At 41.9% G+C, this 21595-nt stretch overlaps 1 protein-coding gene across 3 annotated transcripts in view; it reads left to right on the top strand.

The window, feature by feature from the left end:
* The first annotated feature begins 417 nt into the window (after positions 1-417).
* The window catches only part of PRKCE (protein kinase C epsilon), a 288523-nt gene continuing 267345 nt past the window's right edge, over positions 418-21595 (top strand). For all 3 annotated transcript variants that reach the window (XM_064708954.1, XM_064708955.1, XM_064708956.1), the window contains exon 1: positions 418-1514. In XM_064708954.1, the coding sequence (XP_064565024.1) occupies positions 1167-1514 (348 nt within the window). In that variant the 5' untranslated portion in view covers positions 418-1166. The remainder of the gene's footprint in view (positions 1515-21595) is intronic.

Raw genomic sequence — 21595 nt, 5'->3', positions numbered from 1 at the left:
GAGGAGGAGGAGGAGGCGGAGAGGCGTGGGGCCGGGGCGGGCAGTGTCCCCGGCGGAAAGCCGCCCGGCGGGTGTGGAGGAGCGGCAAGCCCAGCCCGGGGAGCGCGACCCCCGCTGCGGCTCCCGACTGGTGACGGCCGCGCTGCTCCCCCAACAGGCAAAACTTTCTACACTCAAACACACACAGAGACACACACGCACGGCCGGGGCTGCCGCCGCCGCTCGCTCGCCCCACACACACACACACTGACGTCTTTTGCGCATTTCCTGCGCTGGAGCGAGCGGCGGAGCGGCACCGGCAGCGGGCGGGGGCTGCGCGGAGGGAGGCGGCCGGCGGCGGCCGAGGGAGGCGGCGGACGGGAGGCGGGCGGGGGGCGGCCGGCGGGCGGGAGGCGGGCGGGAGGCGGCGGCGGCGGCTCTGCCCATCGCCAGGGCGGCGGCCGCCCAGCCGGAGCCCGCCGAGACCCGCGCGGGCCGCTCTGCTCCGCTGCCGGCGCCCCCCATGCGCGGGGGTCGCTCCGCTGGGTCCTCGGCCTTGGCGGCGGCGGAGCAGGAGGCGGCGGCGGCGCAGGACGGGCGGCTGCGGGCGGCGGCGCGGATGGAAGGTCCCCGGGTGGATGTTTGCTGAGCGGAGGCTGTGCAGTAGGCAGGGCTGGTGGGTCGGCCGGTGTTTCTGATCCGTGTGTGTGCGTGTGTGTGTGTGTGTGTATGCGTGTGTGTGTATTGTTGTGCGGAGCACGGGCAGGACTGGCGTGTGCGGGAGCCCGGGATCGCGGCTCTGCTTCCTCTGCGAGGACTGATCCAGGATTATGGTCAGGGTGAAGGGAGAAGGCTCTTGCTTACCCCCGGATTGATTATGCTCGGGTTTTGATAGCATTCGGGGGTTCCTGCAGCCGCGGCCGCCTCCCCCTCCCTGGCGGCCCCCCTCCCTTGTTTTCCGTTAGAAACACGGGCAAGAAAATAAATGTATTCACTGGGTGTCGCAAGAGCAAAGGCTAAATAATCAAAGGTAACAGCAGCAGCCAGGCGAAGAGACCCGCACCGTACCCTGCTCCCCCACCTCCCAGACCTGCCCTCCTATTTATTGGCGAGACCTCCCTCCCTCCCTCTCGGTGCGAGTGCGTTGAGCGAGTGTTTGATCCCGGGAAAAGTGCAGCTATCCAGCCATGGTGGTTTTCAATGGCTTGCTGAAAATCAAGATCTGCGAGGCGGTGAATCTGAAACCCACGGCGTGGTCTCTGAGGCATGCAGTGGGTCCCAGGCCACAGACCTTTTTGCTGGACCCTTACATCGCCCTCAATGTGGATGACTCCAGGATCGGGCAGACCTCGACCAAGCAAAAGACCAACAGTCCTGCTTGGAACGATGAATTTGTCACCGACGTTTGTAATGGCAGGAAGATAGAGATGGCTGTTTTCCATGATGCCCCCATCGGGTACGACGATTTTGTAGCTAACTGCACTATACAGTTTGAGGACTTGCTGCAGAACGGGAGCCGTCACTTCGAGGACTGGGTAAGTGTTCACGCTGTAGATACATACATGTACATGTGATTTTCAGTGGCATGGCTCTGGATGCAACATCTGTCTTGCAGAGCTAGGTTACCAAGGGCAGGTAATGCCTCTGAAGGCTTTGCATTATTTCCACACTTTGTTTTACTGAGATAGTCATGGTTACTATATAACTAATGCATGTTATCTACAGGCGAGGCAGGAAAGAAAAATATGCTGAATATAAGTACGAGGTGTGTAGTTACCTCGCAAGTTTCTGAATTTATGTGACATAAATACAAATCTAGTTGTCTTACTGAGTCTGAAGAGCCTGAACCAAATGCATCCATACCAAACATTACCGCAAAACACAGATCCAGTGCTTAGATGAGTTTCATCATTTCAGGATGAATACTCTTGTTTAGCCTGGCAATGATGAACCTTAAAAATCCAGACCTGACCTCTGATGCGAGACACCTCAGGGTGTTCCTGTCACTTGAGAGCTCGCTGCATCAGTACTGATGCTCCTCCTTCCTTCCTTCAGATGATCGACACCTCTCTGCGTAGATCTAACGCAATGCTTCTTCAAATGCTCAAGACTGATGAAAGGGTCCTAGTGGAATATGGGCCCAACTAGAGAAATTCTCATGTCTGTACACACAATGTGTCTTAGCAGCTTTCACAGCGTCTTTAAGACCCAGAGGCTAACGTGACTCAGTGGGAGTACAAAAAAGCTGGAAAATCCTTGCTCTGACATCCTCAGGTAGTGTGATTTAACAGGGAGAAACCGATCAAACAATGAAGAAACAGGAAACGTGAATATGCACATTTCACATTTCTGCAGTTAAACTGTTAAATGGTGGACATCCTTTAAATGAGATGTATGATAAAACAACAGTAGCTATCATCTCATTTTCAGTGTGCCCTGCTCAACCAGCCATCTGAAATTATATATGCTGATGTTTCTATGTACTTATTTTTCATGGTCAAGGATACTGGCTAGTAGTTTTTTGGCAAACACACAAAGAACCCAGGACCAAAAAAAATAGCTAGGGTTAATAGGTCTGAGTTTTATATATTCTTTGGGGCTTCTTTGTTTAATGCAGTGATATAGAGATGGGGAAATGATGAAAAGGCATGAAAGAATTAGACTCTATGCTGATTAGGAGCTGATCAACTTTGCTGTTAAAACTTTTATCTTTACAACTTTAAAATATTTTTCATTTTTGCTGCCTATGTGTTGCATTGTGATAATCGGGGTCTAGATTATTCTGGTGCTTTATAAAAGCTACACATTAGTAAGCTCAAATGGTAAAAGTGGGTGATAGAAGGAGAAAAAATAGCTATAACAGGAAAAGACAAATGCAGCAGTATTGCAGATGTCTTTTACCTGTATTGAATGATAATCAAGTTGGGACTCTCCTGAAATCAAGTGAGGTTTCATCTTTGAGACTTTCATCTTTGAGAGGGATGAGGATATCAGCACAGGTTTTTAGTGAAAGAATAATAATTTTGTATGTTCTTTTTGTGCATGGTACATGTTGTGAGTTTGTCACCAAATCTGGAAGAACCTTGCAGATTCCAGATGCCAAGTTTGAATTTTGGTGGGACTGGGGTGCATCCTGGCTCTGATATTTAAAGTGAACTCAAATGTCTGAACAGATTCCCTAGATAAATAGTGGAATTTAACAGGTTGAGGTCCATTGTAAACAGGATCTGTGAGGAACTAGATAGCTGAATCAGATAAATGCTGGCTTTTATTGCATCAGGATTCATTGCTGTCCAGCATTCAGTGGGTGGGAGGAGACGAGGGAGTGACTACGCTTGTTGTCTGTTGTGTGACAGGATTGAGGACATGGCAGTGGATCATAACTGGTCAGCTCAATATAATGCAGCTTCTGAAACATCACTTACCTTGTTTTGTACTGTAAATCCTTACCATTAGGATTGTGTTCATGTACCACAAAGACAAAGCACACACCTCCCCCTGTATCACAGTTAGGAGTGGGGGTGGAGTTAAGTGTTTACAGGATTGTGCTTTACCCTTTCCAAAATCTTCTTTTTTACTGAGTGTGTCACTGTAATTCTAATACTGAGTGTGATTAGTGGATTTATATATAGGGACTTCAAAGAACTGGCTCTTACAAAATCACACCAGTTTTGGGTCATTTTTCATTGAGTTACAAGGAGACCTGTGGCTGTGACATCTCTATATATAGAGTCCATACTGAAGTAAATAGATTTACTGGTATCTTCCTCAGTGTCTGGAGTCTGTATTAAAACCTGAAAAAGAAGTTGTCTGCAAAGTGAATGAGTTTCACACTACAAGGAAAATGCGCATGGCCTAAACCAACATTAGGCTAAGATCTATTGGTATGAGACAGTCAGTTTTTTCTGTTTAATAAGAGGACTAGTTCCTTCATTTCACTCTTGGCATTTAAGGCAGATATTTTTGTAGTACTCTTTCTGAACTCTGTAACAAGAAAATTAAAACCAGCAATCACAGTAACCTATTCTTCTTTACTGCCTGAAATATCAAATAAATGCAGCCTACCCACTTGAAACACACTTGAAGACCATCAAGTCTTTCTATGCCATTCTGAGGGTTTCCCTTTAAGCAGTCCTGAAAGTTGGAACTGGGTACCAAGTACTTGCTGAGTGTGATTGGAGCAATTACACTGCTGCCCCTCCTTACCTTCAGCATGATGCAACAATTATTGCAGGACTGGACAGTCACTCTTAAAAGAGGGTTGAGAAAATGTCTTGTAAAGGTCTTGTAAACATATTAAGCTTTAATGCTTTTGATCTCATATAGTACTGCATGGGGGTTTTTTTAAGGAAATTTCAGAATTTGTTTTATAATATCTGCACTAGGGTTAAGGTTATGTTTCTAGATTTCTAGGTTCTTGTCAGAAGTCCAAAATGCAAAAAAGATTCACAAAAAAAAAGATTTTGGGGTTTTTCCCCCTAAGAGGAAACTGTTTCACATTTTAGCCAGCTCACCAAATTTGATTGACTTTTGCCATTGTTCAAATCCTTATATTTTTTCTCAGATGAATTTTTTAGGAAAATACAGGATATTTTTCCTCACTCTTCGGCCTGTGCTGTATACGGATGCCATGGTTACAGTGGAAACACTAATGATAAACAAGTACAAAGCTTGAAATCATGATAATGTCTACTGTACTAATACAAGTCAGATAGATATGCAAAATCCTGGTTCCTTTCATCTACAGAGTGTTCAGCAGTTGCATTTAACCTTATAATACATATACTCCATGAATATATATATATATATATATATTAATTATTCAAAGTTGTGGCGTGAAACAGTAATTCAGAGTTTGCTGGATGAAAGCTTTTAAACAAAATACGTAGTTTTGTGGGGTTTTGGTAAGATCAATAGAAAACACTTGTTTAGGTTTCTAAAATAAGTCTAGTGACAATTAAAAGGATGGCAGCTTTTCCAGTAGTGCATCAATACAGACATAGCACAGGAAAAGTGTCAGTTTTGCAGATTTTTTTAGTCATGGTTACGCTGCAGTTTTAAAGAGAGCTTTGGATTGATGACATTTCAGGCTTTTTGTAAGCACAGAAAATGTCATACAGAATGGCACCGAGTATTCAAGAGGATGCTGGTGAACTTAGTCTTTGAAAAACAAAAAATACAGAACAATAAACAACTTGCAAGTTCTGATTGAAAAACAAACTAGCAGCTTGACAGCTCTGGCTATATTTTTTTGAGTTAGGTAATTCAGGTAATAATAAAATATATTTTTATCTAGCTTTCTTACATGTGGCATATGTAAATGATTCACTTGAGTTGGCATTGAAGCTACATTTTAATCAGTGGAATTGAGATCAGGAAGGAAAATTCCATTGATATTTAGCCCTGTGGTTCCACTCCTGCAAATTATCATGATCAATGTTTATGTGTGTGGATGATTGGTAGTATGGGTTCTGAGTTCAAGTCCACTTTCCAGAGTTGATGACAGATGAAATCAGCGTGATTGGACCTATGCCAAAGACTCCATCTAAGGGTCTTAGCCATTAGCTTGGCAGTATATGAGAAAACCTATTGAGCTGTCCTAAGAAATCCTTTTGCTGGCTGAGTAGCAGAACTCACTAAATCATTGAGAACATCAGAACATTTAACAAGAAAAGCCTCTATTTCCACTGAAAATAATTTACAGCTATATTTAGGTTAATGAAAGAGATTTAATTTTCTGCTGTCTTAAAAGAAACCCCTTATGCTGTCAGGAAAAAAAATAAAACATAGATTGTAGTGAGATTTTCTTTGCTAAAATATCTTCCATAGTATTTTTCTTCTTTCAGTGCAGCTTCTTCAGATCTAAATTTAAAACATTATACTTTTTTAAAAGCATCCTTTCATATTTCTGTTTTGCCAATGTGAAGTTAGTTGTGCAACTGTGCCACCATTGTATAAAGCAAGTTTAATATGAATTAATCTAATATCTCAGTAGCAAGTGGATGATGAGTTATAGGAAATGGCATGGGGAAGAAGCTGCAGTCTATACAGTTAAACACCTAGGTTATCTGAGCTCTGAATGTCATCCGAAAGGCAGCAGCAGGGGAGGAGTTAAAGCTCTTGAGAGTCCTTGGTCCTGTGAGCTGTCCATGAATGTGAGAAGTAGAACTGTCTCTTTCCAGTGCCTCTAATCTGAATGAAATAGAAAGACTACTTAGGTGCTTTTTTTTTTTCCCTTCTTTAATGCCATTTCTGTTGTTGGAATGGGAACTCCTTTCTGCCAGCAGGTGATCTGGTGTAGCTGGCAGACAGAGAATGGAATTGTCATCATTGTAGTGCAGGTCACCCTGTGCGTTCACCTCTGCTTGTGCCGTGCACTGCTGAGGGCTGGCACTGGGCTGGCAGAAAGTGACTGTAGCATATTTTCATTTTTGTTTTCATCTGCTGACTGAATTTATTAGTGCTGGTGGTGTTGAAAGGCCCAGGATTTCACTTGCAAAAACTTCAGATCTCAGCTAAACTGTGGTTCTTGGGCTGCTGAAAAGCTGTTATCAGAATCATATTTGTTGAGATGAAAGGGAAATTGCTGGGATCCTGTTTGAGAGGTTTCTGCATGACAAGGAGGTTATGGAGCAAAATCTGTCAGGCTTGTGGCGCAAGGCTGAGAGCTACGGGGCTCAGCAGGGTTTCGAAGGGACTCTCTCATTCTGAGGGTAAGTGATTGTCAAGAGGAGCTGAGAGATTTTGGAGAGAACTTTGTACAGATAAGGGTCTTCCTTTGCCTTTTCCCGCAGTCTGTCTCCCTCCTGTTCCTTCTCTTTTCCCTCTCTGCCGGGGATGTGGTACAGTCACACACAGCTCACCCACTGTCTTGTATCAATCCCTTTCTACAGCTGCATAAATCTACTCCTACTCCCTGCTAGAAATGTTCTCTCTACCAGCTCCTGCTTACCTGCAGTGCTTCCCAGTCTGCTGAGAAGCAACAGAGGGGGAAAATGCTGCCTCTGCTGTTGTTACTGCAGGGAGAGAGAAAGGGCAAAGTGGGGAAAGGAAGCAATGAGGCATGGGGAGAAACCTGGAGGAGGGTAATGAGTGGTTGCTGCCGCAGCAGCGCGTACTCCGGCTGCCCTTTTGGCAGCAGCAGAAAGCTGCACGTGTGGGGGACAAGGCGAGCTGGCATAGGCAAATCGGCTGGTTGGAGGCCGTATGGTGATCACTGACCCACTTTGGGGGTTTTTGGCCTGCTTTGCTGAGCATGTAGCTTTTGAAGCCTCACTTCAGATGTGAAAAAATATTGCTCAGGGCATAAAAAGTGTGTAGTGGAGGGTGCATTTCACTTAACATTGAATTATCATATCTATAGGACAGGAGTTGGTCCCACCACGGATCAGAATCTCATCTTATTGTTGCTAATACCAAATACTGATACAAAGTTCCACATAGTGAAAATAACTCCACTGAACTCTGTAGAAAGTATTTGTTAGAAAAGAGTTACAGTAGCAGAGTCCAGTTCATAGGTACTAGTTCAAATCTAGACTTTTACGAAATGTCCAAGTGGAGTGAAAACAGTTCCTGCATGTCCTTCTTGTACCAGTTTTAGATACTGTGCAGAATTTCATGGGTCTGAGTAAACTGCTGATCCTGCTGGGTTCACTGGACATCATCCAGGCCAGTTTAAATTATTCCCTCAATAGGGTCCTGTGCTCCAAAGGAAAACCAAGAATAAATAACCGTTAACAACATCCTTTACTTGGCTTTTTTTTTTTTCTTTTTCTTACTGATTTATTCTTCTCCTGTAAATCTTGCATATGTAAGTCTGGTTTCTGCTCTCTAGCATCAAACTGAATTTCTGTCTTCCATGCCCAGAATTCTTTAAATATTGCCAAAATGAGGATTTAAGTTGGAATTGTAGAACTTGGCAACTAAATGTGATTTGTTTTCACTCTGTAAATAACTTTGATTTAAATGAACTTTTTGGTGGTTTTTGGGTTTTGAAGGGAGACTGTGAATACAGTTTTAAAACATTGAAGACGGGAGCTTTTTGGCTTGGAATTGGCTGGTTGAATTATGCTTTACCCAATACTATCTTAATCTCCTTTCCCCCACCCCAACTATTATCTTGTAAGAGAAAGACATCTGCAGTTCATGGTAAGAGAGGGTTTGGGAACAATAGAGCATGCAAGTAATGGGATATTTGTGGTAAGAGAGGACTGAGAAGAGACTTTTCCTCCATCCACATGGAAAGGTAAGGCTGGAAGTATTTGGATATGGAATAAGATCAGAAGTCCATAGGCAGCTTTTAAAACTGACAGTTTGGGCTGGGGAGGTTTTTGCTAAGCTGGCCAGAGCAAGGCCTGAAGAATGGGGTATTTTGTGTCATGCAAATTGTAGAAGTTACAGGGGTTTCAGCCATTTAGGGGGAAAGTGGTAACTACAGAAGGGTGACGAAAAGTTTTCATCTTGTGTTTGTGAGTACTTTACTGTTTGGCAGGCAATCACTAGACAATGTAAAAAGTATATTCAGTAATATTAATATGAAACTGCAACTGTAAAGCTAATAAGCCATTCTAGAGATTGGGTAACTTTCATGGCAGTTATGTACTTTGCACTACATTTTAGTAAAGAAAATGCAAATGAATATGGTGCAAGAACATCTGCAGAATTCTTATCTACTCTGATCATTATTCTACCAGTAACTTGAATTGCTAGTAAAGTTGATTTCTGAGTGTCCTCTCACTTGCATTCCTCCAAGAGTTAAAAATGTCAATGATATTGAAGTATAATTGCTGTAATTTAACAGAAGTTACAGAAGCCAGGATTTCACGTATTTCTGAATAGCACAGCTAAGAAACCTAGAGATATTGGCATGTTCCCATTAAATGTAACAGGAGTTTGAATGTTTGTTTTATTGGCAGCAGTGTTAGAGAAATGCTACGCAGTTCTAAGAGGTTTTTTTTCCCTCTGAACTCTTGAGGGCTTGAATTGTTGAGGAACAGAAATAATGTCAGACCATAGCTTTTGAAATTAAAAAAAGCAAAGTTTGATTCCATCGGAGGCTTGCAGGCGGCCATTTCTGCCTTATATCGGCTAACTTGAGCTGATTTGATTGTTCCAGACAATATAATCATTTTGCTTGTTTCTGGTGTCCTGCTGGGCAATTTCATCACAGGCAGGAACAAAAAAGCATGAATAATGGCTAGATATTACCAAATAAATTTCATGTCTGCATTGTTTGAACAGCAAGCCCCCTTGGTATCTCTGTGTCTTACACGAAGACTAGGGAAATGTACTACTTAATGTTTCCAGCTTAGTATCTTTCAGTATTTGAGAGTATAAATCGGTTACAGGCCTCTTTTTATGGGGGACCGGGATTTCTTATGCATTTAGAACTCTCCATTCTTCAGTACATTGGCATTTTTTATGTCATTAAAAGATACACAGCTTTGACAATGTTAATATTTGTAAGTATATTTAGAGAGTGATGTGGTAGTAATGCTGCAGATATAAGTGGTAGAAAGATGAAGGAAGACTGATGCATCTTCTGATAGGTGATGAGGAAATTGCTGGAGTTGCTTTGCTTTGTTTCACAGGTTAAAAGCCAGCAAGACAGTAGTGCCCTTCCCTGTTTTCCTTCAGTTTCCTCTTTATCAGCTGTTCTGTCTTTATGCTGCCAATTCTCTGTCTTTCTTTATCTGTTCTGGCTCTAGGATGGTCAAGAATAGTGCATAAGGGTTTGATGTTGGCAGTGCTAGCAGGCTGCGTGAATGAAATGCCCTGCTATAGATCTCTACAGAGATCTATTCCAAGCACAGTTTTCTTGCTGAGACCATATTTACTCATTGCATAAGTCTTTCTGGCATCTGTCAACTTCCCTTTATTTCAAGGTGAGATTGATCCGTGGCCTTAGAAAGTGATGTCTGAGAATGTATCAGAAAAGGAAAGGCTTGAAGTCATTCATGCTGCATCCACTATGTTTTCCCTCTCACATGGTTCCTTTTGGAGTTACTGAGGAATCTTTTTGCTTTTCTTTCCCTCTGAGTTTCATTGTCTTTTCCTTCCTTGTGACCCCATAGTGCCTTGGCACCTCTTGAACCTTTGACCTCTTGGCCCACTTTTCTCCTTAATCCACCACTATCACCTTGCCCTCAAGTCCCAGCTGCCGTAACTTTTCCTTCATTTTCCATGTCATTACTTCCCTTATATCCATACTGCCGTTATTCCCAGCTGTCCAACTCCTTCCCCTTCTTGTCACTCTGGTGGACCAGTAAGATCCTGGTGTCAGTAGGATCAGAGGGATGCCAGTGTCTGAGGCTCTGTGGCATTTGCCCAGCTGCTGTCATCCAGAGCACGGCCCCGCTGTGCTGCTCAGCAAGCAGCAGGGACTGATCATACTCATGGCTGTTGCAGTGGCTGTTTGAGTCAGACAGGAGAGATGCACTGAGCTTCCAGTTAGTTATACTACCGAGGTAGCAATAAATGTAGTATATAGGAATAAATGTAATATGTGGGTTTGAACTTCAGGCAAAAATGCCGAGGTTTTAGCAGACTCAGTGGGATGTTGTAGGAACATGATCTGTCCCTGAAAACTGGACTCTCCCAAGCAGTGGGAACACTATTAAAAAATTTTAGTTGGCACTGACTGTTTGGATTTTCAGGGACTCCTAATCACAGAAAATACCTATGAGTGTTTGGTAATTTTTTTTTTTTTAATTTAATGTGAAATGGTGGTTTTTGTCTTCAAAAAATTCCAGTCCAAGCACAAGTCAAGAAGGCAGACTGGGGAAGCCAAGAGAAATATTAGGAAAACACTTACCAGTGTGAAAGGCTGCAATGATAGTTAAGAAGCAGCTTATCAGCTCAGCTTTGCTTGGTGTCCCTAACTCAAAATATCAAGAGGAGAGGCAATAGTGGAAATTTTGCTAGGGATATTTGGAGTTCCTGATGCTTTGCAAAATGTGGTGTTTCTCTTCAAGAAGTTGATGTGCTTAGATGGACAGCCCACATGATCTAGTCTATGATTCCCAAACTTGTAATTGTTTCTTAGTGTCCCATACAGCTTCAAGAATGTTTCTACTGCCCAGTTTGAGGGAACTACAGGATTTTTCTGTATAATTCAATGAAAGCTGATATAGTATTACTGCATTAGAGCTTTTTTCTGTAGTGATAGGTGGGTTAGACCACTAAGAGTACAATAATGAAATTTGGATATGTTATATAGGGGTAATAGTATGTACTAATGTCACTGGGCTGAGATAGGCTATGTAAAGTTTTATCTCGCCCCTTTACTCTTCCTGCTAGCAATTTCTCAGAGCCATGCCAAGCCTCTGAAAGGAAGAAAGAACAAAGAAGAATTTTATTAACACCTCATGCCTGTTTTTTAGAAGTGTTATCCATTGAATCAGAAGCAAGTGTCTGGGCTTTTCACCTAAAAAGCAGAACCTTGAGCTTCTTTCTGACAACCCTTTGGCAATACTTTTAATATATGTGTGTGTGTTTGTGTGTGTGTATTTATATATTGGTAGATATATAGATACATTATATAACTATAAGTTATATATCTATATCTGCATATAACTTTAAAAACCAATATTAGTTTAGTAGTTGTATTTGGGAGGTAACTTTGCATATACATTTTTATAATGTAAAGGTTTTATAATGTGAAAGGTTTTAAAATTCAAGTTCAGCTAAAGTTACTTTGAACAATTCTGAGGAGCAGCTCAGACACTATGACCTAGACGAGCTCCTGTAATCTCTTTAGGTGCTCTTTTCTTGCCAGTCCATGCTCATTCCTCTCTGCTTTGCCCATTAGTTGCAAGAGGCCTTGGGGATAATGTTACCTTCTAGGATATATCATTTAGCAGAAATGTGGGGTTATGATTCTCTTTTGAAGGGTATTCACTTTACTATAGTAGTATGGTAGTAAAAATAGTTGAGGAGCAATTGACCTATGTTCATCACAGTCCAGAACAGTGCAAAAACCCCACAAACTTTGTTGTGTTGGTTTTGTTGATAAGTAGATGTGCAAGTAAGCAAAATCAATATGTCTTAAACAAACATACAAAAATTGGAAGTTTGTAGTGAGTGCTGTGCATTAATGACTGGAGGACAGACAGAGGTAAATTGTCTTGCACACAGATTCAAAGTTGATGTTCCTATATTGATTTTAATGGGTAGCTCTTTAAGTGGTGTTTTCTGTTGCTGAAACTATTGAGAGTATGTGTATCATTTAGTTGCATACATACTGATTCCTCTGTGCTCCCAGCTAGTTACATCACCCTCAACTGAATTCCTTCTGTGTTCAATATTGAACTTTATGTATTTCTCCAAATTGAGATCTACTGCAAGTTTTTCAGCAATGTGGAAATTACATGAAGAATTTAGGCTCCTGATTCAGCAGCCTTTTGAAAGTGTTATCTAGCTGTCTTTTCCTGAGTGGCTGTATCTGTTGTCATAGAATCACAGAATCTGCTGAGTTGGAAGGGACCCATCAGGATAACTGAGTTCAGCTCCTGGCCCTGCACAGGTCACCCAAGAATCACCATGTGCCCCAGAGCCTTGGTGCTGTGACCACTCTGGGAGCCTGTTCCAATGCCCAACCACCCTCTGAGTAAAAAGCTCAGTCAACACAGCTTCTAAACTGTGTGCAAATGCGTTTGTGAGTACATTGTGAACTGCTTGTAAACCTGTTTGGTCAGAAGTGTCAGTTCTGACCATCAAGCCTTCTCTTCAGTTTGGTAATATGTGTTGTTTTGGAAGTGGTTTTGTTCAGGGTGTTTTTAAACTAAAAAAAAACCCCCAAAACCTTAACATTTTTGTTTTTGTTTTGGCTGACACTTCATTAAAAAATCTCTAGTAAATCACTGGATATTTGAACAAATTAAATGAAACTGATCTCTAGCCTTGTTTGAAGTACTCTGGACATCAAAATGACAATCATGTAACAAACATGTTACATTTCGTTTAAAATGTGTGGGCTCTCCAGCAAAGAACTGTTTTGCTGTAACAGTGTTATTATTAATACCATAAAGCTTTCAAAACCCTTAGTGTATTCTAAAGTTTATACTTTTTAAAAATCAGGTTTAAAATCAAATGTGAAGTGTGAAAATGCAATTTTGTCCTTCAGGCTGTTCCTGGAACACTGAGGTTAAAAAAGAACATTTGACTGAAAAGGAAGGGAGGCAGAGTGAGAAGTGGGGGCACCTCTGGTGAAGCCTTTTCTCCCCGCAGCAGTCTCCTTGCTGTACTATATGGGCTTCTCCTCTGTGGGACCTGGACATAATTGTGGCAGTGATCAGTAAGACAAATTACAGGCCAAATGTTTTGTAGAATTGCCAAAAAGTTTGCAGCTCTTCCAGCAACTGTGAATCAGCCCTGCACCCTCTTTGTAGACTCGCAAGGAAAATCTGCTTCCCAGCAGCAGTGTGCTGCTCTGCAGAACCCTTCCATTGTGAGATTTATGCACGGTTAGTGAACTTTGCGATGCAAAAAATGTGAAGTCTTGGAGACATTTTATGCAGCTATGAAAATGTGCTTGATGCTGATGCTATCCCAGGGAGACAGCAGTGAAGTGCTGAGACCTTGTCAGAGCATGGATGTGTACATGCTGGCAGCGTGGCAGTTTTGAGTGTAGGAGTTATTGGTTTCTCTTTGATAACATGAGGTTGTGCAGAAACAGAAAGTTCACAGTTTCTTCCTTCAGGAGTTTATGATGTAAAATAAGAAAAACAATCACACTTTTGGAGTGCAACAACCTGTGTATCAAGCTGGATGTGGCTTGCAAAAGCCATGGAAAATGTGTAGCAAAATAAAAACCTATACTTTACAGGGCAGAAGTATGCGAAAGAAATAAATTATGTGTTATGGTAACTTTTAAAAAATGTATCTGATGGCCCTTGGGGAAGCAATAGCTGTCTAACTGAGGAGTTAAGGGAGAGTGTTTTTATTCACATGAGTCAGCAGACAAAGAGGCTGAAGCTTGTGTGCCAGACCAAGGAACATGTAAATATGACAGATGGTCAACAAAGTGAAGCCACTTTGTAATAGAGCAGTTCGTACAAATAAGGGAGATCTTTTTTGCAGCAGGCTTTATTTAACTAAAAGTTTCAAAATATCAAAACAGATCAACAAAAAAATAGACATCATCAGTACTGCTTGCTTTTCCTTAGTGTTTTTGGTAACAGGTGGGGTTGGTGAATTAATTTTTACAGTACACAACCAATTTCTGATCCTGATTACATTATTTTCTGAAATTTGTGTGAGCTGTGAGATAATGTGTAATAACTTCATTATAATCTTGCATGCTGTGAACTGGTCATGCAAGTTTTTGCATACTTAGTTGTCCTGCATCTGCTTGTGATATAGCATGTTATCACCTTTTTCTTCTTTAATTATTGCCTTTATTTCCATTCACATAATTCCTTCAAACAAATGAGCACGTCAGTAGTAGAAATGATGGGACAAACATTCACTCATAATCCAGGTATAAAAATCTTCTTATAAAATGAATAATCCAGCCTTTTATATCAATGGTTCCAGAAGAGGCCTTTGTCTGATATGTAGATCTGTCTGTCTCAGGTTGTAATGAAGCTCATTAGCAAAATAATCTGAGTCTGGAGAATCTTGAGTATAGTCATCTTCACAGCATTCCCGAGAGTAGGTGTAATGGATGAAGATTTCTCCATGTTGCCCAGAAGTATGGCACAAGCATTGTGGTTTTAATCTGACAATTTTGCTGTGGAAGTATCAGTTTCATTTTTACAGTGGGGAGACAGGGTCTGAGATCTAGACTAGTGAAATAAGGTTTCTGCCTGATACCCTCTAGAGATACCTCTTTCGGTTCTAAAGCTTCTCCTTCATCTGTCAATCTCTCCTTTTACTTTTGTAAAAGAAGGATTCTCACCATTACATTTCTATTTCTTTCTTGTAGCTTACCTTTTGTAGGCTAATGGATTTATGGTTTGATTGGAAGGGGGTTTTTTTCTGTTTCAATTCTCCAACCACTTTATTATGAGGATGCTTTCTTCCTTGTAGTAAACAAACAGAAATGCATGGCCTCTGTTTTGCTGCCTTCTTGACGCTGTTGCTTTTTCTCTAGAGGTGTGGATCTATAAAACCAGGCTTCTAGACTGTCAAAGCAGAGACAGTAGTTGGAAGCTGAGCTACTCCTCTGGGTGGCTAGCTGGGGACAGCACCAGCTTTACTGTTTCAGTGAAAAAAATCGGCACTGAGGGTTATCCCATGTGCATGTACTCAGAAAGTCCCTGGTATTGAGCCTACCTGTGTATGAATATGTATAAGCTGTCAAAAGGGCTGGAAGAGTTGGATGTGTAAGTCCCTCTGAAATATAGAACAGGTTGTTTTGAAAAGTTTGAAACTTTGAAAGTTGCCGTCCTAACTTTTAATTTTGTACATTCTTATAACCCCAAACTGCAGTTAATATGGTAGAAGACAAAATGTAAAGTCAAAGTTTTTGTGTTTGATTGTTCATGCACTAAATTTGGAGGAAAGGGGACTTCCATTTGAGTCAATCATTTGAATGAAACAGAACATTTAATTTTACATTTTTAGGGTCTTGTCTCTAAGAGTGGAAAGGCTTAGGATCCTCCAGCTGGAGTGGTGTGAAGAGGGAGTAAGTACAGCTGGTGTGTGCTGTGGAGCAGCTGTGCACTGCAGCAAAGCCTGATAGCCCAACACCTGAGTGTGTTTATAAAACAGATGCAGAGAGATTATACTGGTGTTGCCTGCCTGGCAGACTGCTAGCCTGTGGTTTACACAAGGCTGTCCCTGGTTTGGAAAAAGCCACATATTCACTACACCGGATGTGCTGACATGGCTTGGGGTTAACATGTTGTGCTTCAGGACTGACCCCAGTTGGGAAAAATTTGGAGCAGATTACAGCAACTGGGGCTTCATGAATTTTAGAAAGAGAGATTATAAGGGAGAAATTATAAAGGGGTTTTTATTTAGCTGCTCGTTGGTTTGCAAAATTATTCATTATTTAGTGTGTTTGGAGCTCAAATGAAGTGGGAGAAGGGCACAACATACCCATTACCATCCTTTCACAGTGAAGAAGGAGCTTTCTCTTTGGTTTCCTGATATTGTGTATAGTATTGCCCTTCCTGATCAGTATAAATTGCACATCTAGAGTTGTAAGTGTAGTAAAGCTTTTTACTTATGTTTCTTTCATCCAAAAGGTACTGTGCAGATGCTACAGAAAATGTGTTGAAAGGTGAATTGCTAAGGTCCATCATCCTAAAAGTAGTGAGTGATGGGAATATCAATTATGTGATATTACATGAAACTGAAGGCATTGGCGTGCAAAGGTGTTGAATTTAAGGCTTCAGATACTTACAGTTTTCATCAGGTTAAGAGAATGTACTTTTACTTACAACTTATAGACATCTATATGGCTATCCAGAATGTAATATTTACTTTGCAGTACACTGCTCAGTGATTTACAGGAAGAAACCAGTGCCCTTAAAATATTCTGATGGATTTGCTTTATCTTTCAAATGTATGTGGCTCATGAAAATCAATTAGAATAGCAGCTTAAGGGAGTATGTTAATGCTTTATTTCATACTGGAAGCTTATAATACTGGAACACCTTTTACCTCAGAGAAGCTATGATTTTCTTTCTTTAGGCAAATATGAAAAGATATGGTGCCTAAATACAACAATTTCTCTTCAAATTCTCCTGGTGAGAATCCAGGTTTACCTTCCTGGATAAGTAATGTTGGTTAAGGATAAACTTTGCAATGACAGAATGTTTTGAGTACATCCTGGGATTGAATGAATACTAGATGAATACAAAATTGTTTATTAATATTGTTCGCAGGTCCACTGTACAATATCAGTGGTCCCTATCAGTCATCGCCACTTCAGTATGAAGTTAATGTTTGTGTCCTCACTTCTTAAAATATGAATCTATTATGTTAGATGTTCGTCACAAGGCTGCAGTACAGCACAAAAGTGAGCATATGGGAGGGGTACCCAGCCATCCTGGAAGTGTCCCTGCCTACAATTTGGATTTCTGGTAAGAGCTGTAATCAAAGGACTCAGCTAGGTGATTCCTTCGTGTCTCAAAATGCATCTGCTCTGAAGCTCAGAGCTCATGTCCCAGGGCTTGCATTTTCAAACGCACAGGCTCAGTCTTCTTTCCTTTTAACCCTGTTATTCTAAGGGATACTACTTTTCCAGTTCCACTTCCCTCTTGTCCCTTTTCTCCCAGTGGTACTTGTAATCCCTGATTCATTGGTTGCTGTTGTAATCTTTGCTCTCTGGCTGATATTCCAAAGTCTCAGCTCTCAGGCTGTCACAGCTCTCGGCTGTCCGGGGGATTCCATACCTTCTCTCTCTCTCTCTTTGGCTGCCATACACGTAAAGTCCCAGCTCTCAGGCTGTCACAGCTCTCGGCTGTCCGGGGGATTCCATACCTTCTCTCTCTCTCTGTTTGGCTGCAGCGTTGTTCTTCCCTCTCTGCCGGGGCTCTTCTTCTATCTTCTCAGGGGCTCCTCTTGGGCTCTTGACCCACCCCTATTTATCTCAGTTACCTTCACGAGCTACAGCTGCTGCCCAACTAAGGACCCTGCAGCTGCAGCTCGTTTGGAGTAACTTGGAACCACACAGATCTTACAATACAACATATATTCAGGCCCCCACATTTCCCCCTTTTCTTTTAACAATTATACGATTACAATACACATACAGTTCCAGCTCTCAGGCTGCCACAGCTCTCAGCTGTCTTATCTTCTATAGTCCCAGCTCTCTGGCTGATATTCCAAAGTCCCAGCTCTCAGGCTGCCACAGCTCTCGGCTGTCCGGGGGATTCCATACCTTCTCTCTCTCTCTCTTTGGCTGCATGCTCGTCTTCACACGGGGTCACCAGTTGTTGTAATCTTTGCTCTCTGGCTGATATTCCAAAGTCTCAGCTCTCGGCTGTCACAGCTCTCGGCTGTCCGGGGGATTCCATACCTTCTCTCTCTCTCTCTTTGGCTGCCATACACGTAAAGTCCCAGCTCTCAGGCTGTCACAGCTCTCGGCTGTCCGGGGGATTCCATACCTTCTCTCTCTCTCTCTTTGGCTGCCATACACGTAAAGTCCCAGCTCTCAGGCTGTCACAGCTCTCGGCTGTCCGGGGGATTCCATACCTTCTCTCTCTCTCTCTCTGTTTGGCTGCAGCGTTGCTCTTCCCTCTCTGCCAGGGCTCTTCTCAGGGGCTCCTCTTGGGCTCTTGACCCACCCCTATTTATCTCAGTTACCTTCACGAGCTACAGCTGCTGCCCAACTAAGGACCCTGCAGCTGCAGCTCGTTTGGAGTAACTTGGACCCACACAGGTCTTACAATACAACATATATTCAGGCCCCCACAGGTTGCTGTTAGCAGCTCCTCAGTTGAGAAATACCTCACTTCTGCTCTTAGCAGAATTAAAGAATTGTGGTGACAGGCTGCATTTGCCAAATCTCCTAGCTGGAATAATAATAAAAAAGGGTTTGGCTCAGAATAACTGGCATAAATGGAGGTGCAAAGGATGAAATAATTTATCTTTATTTATTTGGGTGTATATATCCAACTCATTTAGTGGGTTTTTTTCCAGTTAGGAATTTAGTAAAGAAGATACCATTCTCTAACACTTGTGTATTCACTTGTTCCCTTTTTTCCCTGGAGAAACTGAGACTGGAAGCAGCTTTAGTTACAGTTAACATATTTAATCATTGGAAAGCTTAATTTGAAGACCTACTTTGTTACACTGTGTTTCCCAGTGGCACCATCCACTTGTGAGACAGGAATAATGGGTAAAACACATTAAGGGAGTGAATGTGTGTCATAGGAAGAGGTTAAGTTGGTTGGAAGTTGTTGGGCAGCCTCCATTTAGGGTTGTTGGAAACATAATTGTGTGACAGCAGATACAGGAACAAAATATGTTACTGAGAAAGAACAAAAGCAAATTCGGTCAGGTATTTCAAGGCCAAGGAAACTCAGTTGAGTTATTACTGGCTCCTATTAACATGCCTGAAAAAAATAATGTTCTTTGCTTCAGCTGGGTGGCCCTCAGAAAGGGGAGAGATTCTTTCCTGCCTTTTGAAATCATCAAAGAAGATGAGAGTAATCATTTCCAAAGTTATCTCTATGTCGGAAAACCTCACTGTTCAGGATAAGCCAGGGTAAACAAAGGAGAAATAGGAAGTGACTTTCAAAAAGTATGGATTTGAACCTGTGAGGTGCTGAGTGTCTTCAGTGAAATGCTGAGCTTGCCTGATTTCCAGTAAGTTTATGGCTCTGGGTTCCTGACAGGATCAGGTCCTAAGATTAGATCTACCCTCTGAAGTAAAATTAGGTTACTGCTGTCAGCTTTTTTTGACTGCCCATATTGCTTGCAGCACCTATCATCAGTGCTCTGTATGTACACAGACATGCACAGCACTTCATCTGCAGGGACTGTATCACTTTCACATTTTCATTGTTTGTCTGCTGTACTAATTAGAACTCTGATATGAAAATGAGGCATCAAGAGGATGAAGCAAGATACCAGATGCTTACTGACAAAAGGAAGCTCCTTCTTCAATGTTACTGTCATGCTTAGGAGCATTTTTACATGTTTTATCCCTTATGTAGAGTAGAATAACACCAAATTTGTGTAGTACTTTTCATCAGTAGATTCCTAAGTGGATATCAATTTGATGAATGTATTGAATACGCAATCAAGACCTTTGGGTAAAGAAGCATGTACTGGTGTAATTCTTCACTTTCACATGAATTGCAAAACCCTTCACATTTAGCTTTTTTGACTTTCATTGGAGCCATTCATGTTGTATGGGCATCTCAGTACACCATGTTGTGCATGGAGATTGAGAGGTTGTAAAGGATGTTTGGACTAGATTCCTCCTCTCCCACTGGTGCATACTTTACTGTCCCTATGACGTTAATGTGCTACCAATGACTGCAGTCATTGCTGGCATTATTTGAACTAAGGGTGGGTATAATGAGACTTCACTGCTAGTCATGCTTAAGGGGAAAACTATTTCTTCACAGTAGATTTTAGAAGTTATACAAGGAAATCTATATGCCCTAAGCATGAACTGAGAAATGTACATATAGTAGTCAGACTGATTCAGTCCTCTCATAATTTGTTGCTCTTATGCGTAGAAAATGGCTAAAAATTTTGCATCTGGTTATTGCAGCATGTAGAAATAAAACTCTTATCTGAAATAATACTGACATTTTTAACAGTATGACAGATATGAGAGTTGGTTTGGGTTCTTTTTTTTTCTGAAACTCTAAATTTATGCATGTATAGAAGGCTTGGGCCACCTTGATTCAAAGGGATATTGATTACATTTTATCAAATCTTTTCTACGGTTTGTTTCTTACTCTGTTTTCTGTGTCTTGAATAGACCTTGCGTGTTCATTGACCCTGCCAGTATATGAGTTGTAAACAGATTGGAGGCAAAGAGGAGGAAAAAGAAACAGTGTTTAATTCTACCAAAGCTCCTGCCTCAGGCTTCAGTGCTCAAAGTTTCATCAAACAGGTTCTTCTACCTCTGTTTCCTCATTCCTCCTGAGGAGAGTCAAGCTGACCACGCTTAATTAATCACGAGGCTTCAGAGCCTTCCTTGTGCTGCAGAGGAACAGTGCCTCCTTTCCCCAGGACCAGCAGTGCCCAGGAAACATCTAGGGTACAGATCCTGAGCTGTGATCCTTTGGGCTGGGGGGGTGCTTGCTGGGACAATTTTTTTTCACTTGGTGCGTGGTGACATCTTCTGGGAGGCCACAGGGAGATGAACCCAAATTTAGTGAGCAAGAAAAGTTACTCCTCTGTAGGGAGAGGCAGTCTCCTGTCAAGCCTGGGGAGCCTTGTTTCCCATTATTCAATGATGCAAATCACCCAGGAAGTTATGCAAGGGAAAAGCCTGGGCAATACAGCATATTCTTTAATATACAGTAATCTTTGGAGGATAATATTACATAATCATGACATCACCATGTGGGATAAGATAGTATTTTGTAGCCAGTGTTTTTCCACTTACCTAAAGGATGATCTTAATACTGCAAAGCAATGCTGAAAAGGGAGCTATGCTGGTACTTGCGTATTTAACCTCTTTTAGGTTATAGACTTCACGTGACACCTTCTTGATCCCAAGTATGTGGTGTGCAGGACTTCCCTAAAGACTACTGATAAGGGTGACTTCCTCTGAAACATTTGGAGACTGTGCTTTGGATCTCTTGGTTCTCAGAGTAAAAATAAATGTGCTTTAGGCTGCCTACTGAGAAAAGACCTGACAAAATCTTCCTCTTCACTGCACAGATCATGCAGAAATTTGTCAAATATTAGTAATTAATTTTGAAACAGAAGATAAAACCACCTTTCCTGCAGCAGGCCTGTATGGATCAAAAGCTGGGAAAGATCTGTTTTGTTTGAGTAACGGTGTGATATTTTTGACCTGCTGACTCAGCTTCAAAAGAGCAGTCCAGATACCTGTAGAGCTTTAAAAGTACCTTGTGCTGGTTTTGAATGTTAGAGCTAAATGCTCCTTTTGTCCCTCTCCCCTCTCCTCCCCCTGCTTCCTCCCCTTCTCTGCACTGGGTTTGAAAGAACTAAGAGAGCCAGGTGAATATCC

This window comes from Zonotrichia leucophrys, chromosome 3, assembly GCF_028769735.1.
Source record: "Zonotrichia leucophrys gambelii isolate GWCS_2022_RI chromosome 3, RI_Zleu_2.0, whole genome shotgun sequence".
NCBI classification, from domain to species: domain Eukaryota; kingdom Metazoa; phylum Chordata; class Aves; order Passeriformes; family Passerellidae; genus Zonotrichia; species Zonotrichia leucophrys.
Note: the sequence above shows the minus strand (reverse complement) of the source record. Positions and strands in the feature narration are given on the sequence as shown.